Source organism: Carcharhinus amblyrhynchos, unplaced genomic scaffold (assembly GCF_965287045.1).
Source record: "Carcharhinus amblyrhynchos unplaced genomic scaffold, sCarAmb.v2.hapA chromosome_1302, whole genome shotgun sequence".
Taxonomy (NCBI): domain Eukaryota; kingdom Metazoa; phylum Chordata; class Chondrichthyes; order Carcharhiniformes; family Carcharhinidae; genus Carcharhinus; species Carcharhinus amblyrhynchos.
Window position 1 is genome coordinate 17,501 of NW_027651042.1, and position 8,637 is coordinate 26,137.

An 8,637-nucleotide genomic window follows, 5' to 3' on the forward strand; every position below is an offset into this window, starting at 1 on the left:
TGATTCACACTGCTGTCTCACAGTGCCAGGGACCCGGGGCAGCACGGTGACACGGTGATTCACACTGCTGTCTCACAGTGCCAGGGACCCGGGACAGCACGGTGACACAGTGATTCACACTGCTGTCTCACAGTGCCAGGGACCCGGGGCAGCACGGTGACACAGTGATTCACACTGCTGTCTCACAGTGCCAGGGACCCGGGGCAGCACGGTGACACAGTGATTCACACTGCTGTCTGACAGTGCCAGGGACCCGGGGCAGCACGGTGACACAGTGATTCACACTGCTGTCTCACAGTGCCAGGGACCCGGGGCAGCACGGTGACACAGTGATTCACACTGCTGTCTCACAGTGCCAGGGACCCGGGGCAGCACGGTGACACAGTGATTCACACTGCTGTCTCACAGTGCCAGGGACCCGGGGTAGCACGGTGACACAGTGATTAGCACTGCTGTCTCACAGTGCCAGGGACCCGGGGCAGCACGGTGACACAGTGATTCACACTGCTGTCTCACAGCGCCAGGGACCCGGGGCAGCACGGTGACACAGTGATTCACACTGCTGTCTCACAGCGCCAGGGACCCGGGGCAGCACGGTGACACAGTGATTCACACTGCTGTCTCACAGTGCCAGGGACCCGGGGCAGCACGGTGACACAGTGATTCACACTGCTGTCTCACAGTGCCAGGGACCCGGGGCAGCACGGTGACACAGTGATTCACACTGCTGTCTCACAGTGCCAGGGATCCGGGGCAGCACGGTGACACAGTGATTCACACTGCTGTCTCACAGTGCCAGGGACCCGGGGCAGCACGGTGACACAGTGATTAGCACTGCTGTCTCACAGCGCCAGGGACCCGGGGCAGCACGGTGACACAGTGATTCACACTGCTGTCTCACAGTGCCAGGGACCCGGGGCAGCACGGTGACACAGTGATTCACACTGCTGTCTCACAGTGCCAGCGACCCGGGGCAGCACGGTGACACAGTGATTCACACTGCTGTCTCACAGTGCCAGGGACCCGGGGCAGCACGGTGACACAGTGATTCACACTGCTGTCTCACAGTGCCAGGGACCAGGGGCAGCACGGTGACACAGTGATTAGCACTGCTGTCTCACAGTGCCAGGGACCCGGGGCAGCACGGTGACACAGTGATTAGCACTGCTGTCTCACAGTGCCAGGGACCCGGGGCAGCACGGTGACACAGTGATTCACACTGCTGTCTCACAGTGCCAGGGACCCGGGGCAGCACGGTGACACAGTGATTCACACTGCTGTCTCACAGCGCCAGGGACCCGGGGCAGCACGGTGACACAGTGATTCACACTGCTGTCTCACAGTGCCAGGGACCCGGGGCAGCACGGTGACACACTGATTCACACTGCTGTCTCACAGTGCCAGGGACCTGGGGCAGCACGGTGACACAGTGATTCACACTGCTGTCTCACAGTGCCAGGGACCCGGGGCAGCACGGTGACACAGTGATTCACACTGCTGTCTCACAGCGCCAGGGACCCGGGTCAGCACGGTGACACAGTGATTCACACTGCTGTCTCACAGTGCCAGGGACCCGGGACAGCACGGTGACACAGTGATTCACACTGCTGTCTCACAGTGCCAGGGACCCGGGGCAGCACGGTGACACGGTGATTCACACTGCTGTCTCACAGTGCCAGGGACCCGGGGCAGCACGGTGACACGGTGATTCACACTGCTGTCTCACAGTGCCAGGGACCCGGGACAGCACGGTGACACAGTGATTCACACTGCTGTCTGACAGTGCCAGGGACCCGGGGCAGCACGGTGACACAGTGATTCACACTGCTGTCTCACAGTGCCAGGGACCCGGGGCAGCACGGTGACACAGTGATTCACACTGCTGTCTCACAGTGCCAGGGACCCGGGGCAGCACGGTGACACAGTGATTCACACTGCTGTCTCACAGTGCCAGGGACCCGGGGTAGCACGGTGACACAGTGATTCACACTGCTGTCTCACAGTGCCAGGGACCCGGGGCAGCACGGTGACACAGTGATTCACACTGCTGTCTCACAGTGCCAGGGACCCGGGGCAGCACGGTGACACAGTGATTCACACTGCTGTCTCACAGTGCCAGGGACCCGGGGCAGCACGGTGACACAGTGATTCACACTGCTGTCTCACAGTGCCAGGGACCCGGGGTAGCACGGTGACACAGTGATTCACACTGCTGTCTCACAGTGCCAGGGACCCGGGGCAGCACGGTGACACAGTGATTAGCACTGCTGTCTCACAGTGCCAGGGACCCGGGGCAGCACGGTGACACAGTGATTCACACTGCTGTCTCACAGCGCCAGGGACCCGGGGCAGCACGGTGACACAGTGATTCACACTGCTGTCTCACAGCGCCAGGGACCCGGGGCAGCACGGTGACACAGTGATTCACACTGCTGTCTCACAGTGCCAGGGACCCGGGGCAGCACGGTGACACAGTGATTCACACTGCTGTCTCACAGTGCCAGGGACCCGGGGCAGCACGGTGACACAGTGATTCACACTGCTGTCTCACAGTGCCAGGGATCCGGGGCAGCACGGTGACACAGTGATTCACACTGCTGTCTCACAGTGCCAGGGACCCGGGGCAGCACGGTGACACAGTGATTAGCACTGCTGTCTCACAGCGCCAGGGACCCGGGGCAGCACGGTGACACAGTGATTAGCACTGCTGTCTCACAGCGCCAGGGACCCGGGGCAGCACGGTGACACAGTGATTCACACTGCTGTCTCACAGCGCCAGGGACCCGGGGCAGCACGGTGACACAGTGATTCACACTGCTGTCTCACAGCGCCAGGGACCCGGGGCAGCACGGTGACACAGTGATTCACACTGCTTTCTCACAGTGCCAGGGACCCGGGGCAGCACGGTGACACAGTGATTCACACTGCTGTCTCACAGTGCCAGGGACCCGGGGCAGCACGGTGACACAGTGATTCACACTGCTGTCTCACAGTGCCAGGGACCCGGGGCAGCACGGTGACACAGTGATTCACACTGCTGTCTCACAGCGCCAGGGACCCGGGGCAGCACGGTGACACAGTGATTCACACTGCTGTCTCACAGTGCCAGGGACCCGGGGCAGCACGGTGACACAGTGATTCACACTGCTGTCTCACAGTGCCAGGGACCCGGGGCAGCACGGTGACACAGTGATTCACACTGCTGTCTCACAGCACCAGGGACCCGGGGCAGCACGGTGACACAGTGATTCACACTGCTGTCTCACAGCCCCAGGGACCCGGGGCAGCACGGTGACACAGTGATTCACACTGCTGTCTCACAGTGCCAGGGACCCGGGGTAGCACGGTGACACAGTGATTAGCACTGCTGTCTCACAGCGCCAGGGACCCGGGGCAGCACGGTGACACAGTGATTCACACTGCTGTCTCACAGCGCCAGGGACCCGGGGCAGCACGGTGACACAGTGATTCACACTGCTGTCTCACAGTGCCAGGGACCCGGGGCAGCACGGTGACACAGTGATTCACGCTGCTGTCTCACAGTGCCAGGGACCCGGGACAGCACGGTGACACAGTGATTCACACTGCTGTCTCACAGTGCCAGGGACCCGGGGCAGCACGGTGACACAGTGATTCACACTGCTGTCTCACAGTGCCAGGGACCCGGGGCAGCACGGTGACACAGTGATTCACACTGCTGTCTCACAGTGCCAGGGACCCGGGGCAGCACGGTGACACAGTGATTCACAGTGCTGTCTCACAGTGCCAGGGACCCGGGGCAGCACGGTGACACAGTGATTAGCACTGCTGTCTCACAGTGCCAGGGACCGGGGGCAGCATGGTGACACAGTGATTCACACTGCTGTCTCACAGTGCCAGGGACCCGGGACAGCACGGTGACACAGTGATTCACACTGCTGTCTCACAGTGCCAGGGACCCGGGGCAGCACGGTGACACAGTGATTCACACTGCTGTCTCACAGTGCCAGGGACCCGGGGCAGCACGGTGACACAGTGATTCACACTGCTGTCTCACAGTGCCAAGGACCCGGGGCAGCACGGTGACACAGTGATTCACACTGCTGTCTCACAGTGCCAGGGACCCGGGGCAGCACGGTGACACAGTGACACGTGATTCACACTGCTGTCTCACAGTGCCAGGGACTCGGGGCAGCACGGTGACACAGTGATTCACACTGCTGTCTCACAGTGCCAGGGACCCGGGGCAGCACGGTGACACAGTGATTCACACTGCTGTCTCACAGTGCCAGGGACCCGGGGCAGCACGGTGACACAGTGATTCACACTGCTGTCTCACAGTGCCAGGGACCCGGGGCAGCACGGTGACACAGTGATTCACACTGCTGTCTCAGAGTGCCAGGGACCCGGGGCAGCACGGTGACACAGTGATTCACACTGCTGTCTCACAGTGCCAGGGACCCGGGGCAGCACGGTGACACAGTGATTCACACTGCTGTCTCACAGTGCCAGGGACCCGGGGCAGCACGGTGACACAGTGATTAGCACTGCTGTCTCACAGTGCCAGGGACCCGGGGCAGCACGGTGACACAGTGATTAGCACTGCTGTCTCACAGTGCCAGGGACCCGGGGCAGCACGGTGACACAGTGATTAGCACTGCTGTCTCACAGTGCCAGGGACCCGGGGCAGCACGGTGACACAGTGATTCACACTGCTGTCTCACAGTGCCAGGGACCCGGGGCAGCACGGTGACACAGTGATTCACACTGCTGTCTCACAGTGCCAGGGACCCGGGGCAGCACGGTGACACAGTGATTCACACTGCTGTCTCACAGTGCCAGGGACCCGGGGCAGCACGGTGACACAGTGATTCACACTGCTGTCTCACAGTGCCAGGGACCCGGGACAGCACGGTGACACAGTGATTAGCACTGCTGTCTCACAGTGCCAGGGACCCGGGACAGCACGGTGACACAGTGATTCACACTGCTGTCTCACAGTGCCAGGGACCCGGGGCAGCACGGTGACACAGTGATTCACACTGCTGTCTCACAGCGCCAGGGACCCGGGGCAGCACGGTGACACAGTGATTAGCACTGCTGTCTCACAGTGCCAGGGACCCGGGACAGCACGGTGACACAGTGATTCACACTGCTGTCTCACAGTGCCGGGGACCCGGGTTGTATTTGCAGCTTGGTTCACTGTCTGTGCAGAGTTTTTACATTCTCCCTGTGTCTGTGTGGGTTTCCTCTGGGTGCTCCGGTTTCCTCCCACTCTCTGAAAGATGTGCTGGTTAGGGTGCATTGGCCGTGCTAAATTCTCCCTGTGTACCCGAACAGCTGCCAGAGTGTGGCAAACTCGGGAATTTTCACAGTAACTTCATTGCAGCGTTAATGTAAGTCTAATTGTGACTAATAAATGAACTTTAAACATCTATCTCCACTCAGAGAGGCAAAGCTTGTTCAGGGAGCGTCAGCATGGTTTTGTCAGAGAGGGAGGTCATACCTAACAAGTCTGAGTGAATGTGTTGAGGGGGTGACCAGGTGTGTAGACGAGGGGAGTGCAGTCGATGTAGTTTATGTGGATTCCGAGGCAGCGGGAATTGTAGACAGAGTCAGCGGATGGGAGATTGGTTTGAGTGATGGATTGGGTGACATTCACAATAACTGGTAGATGGAATTTAACCCTGAAAAGTGTGAGGTTAGGGTTAGGGTTAGATGGATGACACTTTGGAAGAAGTAATTTGATAAGAAAGTACTCAGTGAATGGTAGGACATAGAAAGTTCTGTGAAACAGAGGGACCTTGGTGTGTTTGTCCACAGATCTCTGAAGGCAGAAGGGCAGGTTAATAGGGTGGTGAAAAAGGTGGATGGGCCTTTATCAATTGGGGTATAGGTTACAAAAGCAGGGAGTCATGTCGGAATTGTATAGAACTCTGGTGAGGCCACAGCTGGAGAACTGTGTACAGTTCTGGTCGCCACATTAGCAGAAGGATGTGGAGGCTTTGGAGAGGATACAGAAAAGATTTACCAGGATGTTGCCTGGTATGGAGGGCATTAGCTCTGAGGAGAGGTTGGAGAAACTTGGTTTGTTCTCACTGGAGCGACGGAGGTTGAGGGGAGACCTGATAGAAGTCTACAAGATTATGAGGGCCATGGACAGAGTGGATAGTCAGAAGCTTTTTCCCAGGGTGGAAGAGTCAATTACTCAGGGGCACAGGTTTAAGGTGCGAGGGGCAAGGTTTAAAGGAGATGTACAAGGCAGATTTTTTACACAGAGGGGGGTGGGTGCCTGGAACTCGCTGCCGGGGGAGGGAGTGGAAGCGGATACGATAGTGAGTTTTAAGGGGCATCTTGACAAATCCATGAATAGGATGGGAATAGAGGGATATGGTCCCCGGAAGGGTAGGGGGTTTTAGTTCAGTCGGGGGCAGCATGGTCAGTGCAGGCTTGGAGGGGCCGAAGGGCCTGTTCCTGTGCTGTAATTTTCTTTGTTCTTTGATCTATAATCCGAACCCACTCAGTCTCTCCTCAGATGACAGACCTGCCATCCCAGGAATCAGCCTGGGAAACCTTCACTCTGCTCCCTCTATAGCAAGGAACATCCTTCCTCAGATAAGGAGACGAGAATTTTCTCTCATCCAGTCTCTCTGTAGCTCTGTCTCTCTCTCTGTCTCTGTGTATTTCTCTCTCTCTCTCTCTCTCCCCCCACTCTTGTCTGTCTCCCTCTCTCTCCGCCTGTCTCCCTCTCTCTCCGCCTGTCTCCCTCTCTCTCCGTCTGTCTCCCTCTCTCTCCGTCTGTCTATCCATCTCCCCATCCCCGGCGCCGTCTCCCCATCTCCCTGTCCCCAGCATCGCCTCCCTGTCTCCCCGTCTCTGACGCTGTCTCTTTCTCTTTCAGCTACATTCTGGATCAATCCGCAGTTCAAGATTACATTGGAGGAGGAGGATGATGACCCTGAGGATAATGAGGTTTCCTGCAGTTTCCTGTGTGCTCTGATGCAGAAGGACCGCCGCAGATATCGCAAACATGGACAGGACATGCACACCATTGGGTTCGCTGTGTATGAGGTTTGTCCATTTACACTTCACCCTGGCCATGCCCCATAGAGCAGGAAACACCCAGGCTGAGGCCCGGCCCGGCCTGACTCCCCACAGGAAACACCCAGGCTGCGGCCCGGCCTGGCCTGACTCCCCACAGGAAACACCCAGGCTGAGGCCCGGCCTGGCCTGACTCCCCACAGGAAACACCCAGGCTGCGGCCCGGCCTGGCCTGACTCCCCACAGGAAACACCCAGGCTGAGGCCCGGCCTGGCCTGACTCCCCACAGGAAACACCCAGGCTGCGGCCCGGCCCGGCCTGACTCCCCACAGGAAACACCCAGGCTGAGGCCCGGCCTGGCCTGACTCCCCACAGGAAACACCCAGGCTGCGGCCCGGCCCGGCCTGACTCCCCACAGGAAACACCCAGGCTGCGGCCCGGCCTGGCCTGACTCCCCACAGGAAACACCCAGGCTGAGGCCTGGCCCGGCCTGACTCCCCACAGGAAACACCCAGGCTGAGGCCCGGCCCGGCCTGACTCCCCACAGGAAACACCCAGGCTGCGGCCCAGCCTGACTCCCCACAGGAAACACCCAGGCTGTGGCCCAGCCTGACTCCCCACAGGAAACACCCAGGCTGCGGCCCGGCCTGGCCTGACTCCCCACAGGAAACACCCAGGCTGCGGCCCGGCCTGGCCTGACTCCCCACAGGAAACACCCAGGCTGCGGCCCGGCCTGGCCTGACTCCCCACAGGAAACACCCAGGCTGCGGCCCGGCCCGGCCTGACTCCCCACAGGAAACACCCAGGCTGAGGCCCGGCCCGGCCTGACTCCCCACAGGAAACACCCAGGCTGCGGCCCGGCCTGGCCTGACTCCCCACAGGAAACACCCAGGCTGCGGCCCGGCCTGGCCTGACTCCCCACAGGAAACACCCAGGCCACATAGAGTCATAGAGGTTTACAGCACGGAAACAGGCCCTTTGGCCCAACTTGTTCATGCCACCCTTTTCTTTTAAACCCCTAAACTAATCCCTATTGCCCGCATTTGGCCCAATCCCTCTATACCCATCAAACCCATGCAACTGACTAAATGCTTTTCAAAAGACAAAATTGTACCCGCCTCTACTACTGCCTCTGGCAGCTCATTCCGACCAAAATGTATGACCTCACATCTCATAGAGTCAAAGAGACAAATAGATTATGTGTCTTGAAATGTGTACAGGAGAACTTTGAAATCAATACGTGGAGGGTTCAGCAAGGGAGGGAGCTGTGCTGGACCTGATTCTGGGGAATGAAGCTGGGCAGGAGGTTGCAGTAATGCTGGGGGAGCATTTTAGTGATAGCGATCACAACACAGTACAATTTCAGCTTAATATGGACAAGGAAATAGACAAGTTACAAAAAAAAAAGTTTTGGATTGGGGAGAGCGGATTTTAGTAAAATAAGACAGGATCTGGCCAAGATAGACTGGGAACAGCTACTAACAAGGAAATCTACAGAAGGATAGTAGGGATGCATTCAAAAAAGAAATGGGGAGACTGCAAACCCAGCATGTTCCCTCTAGGGTGCTAGGTAGGTGTAACATGCCCAGAGAACCATGGATATCCAGAGATATTCAG

The 8,637-nt window shown here is 58.6% G+C and overlaps 1 protein-coding gene across 1 annotated transcript in view; it reads left to right on the top strand.

Moving 5' to 3' along the window:
• The window catches only part of LOC145340696 (calpain-1 catalytic subunit-like), a gene marked incomplete at its 5' end in the record, with an annotated part of 17,898 nt that extends 10,747 nt beyond the window's left edge, over positions 1-7,151 (top strand). Inside the window, one exon of the mRNA XM_080185155.1 lies at positions 6,881-7,151. Coding sequence (XP_080041281.1) covers positions 6,881-7,089 — 209 coding nt within the window. The remainder of the gene's footprint in view (positions 1-6,880) is intronic.
• Positions 7,152-8,637: the final 1,486 nt, after the last annotated feature.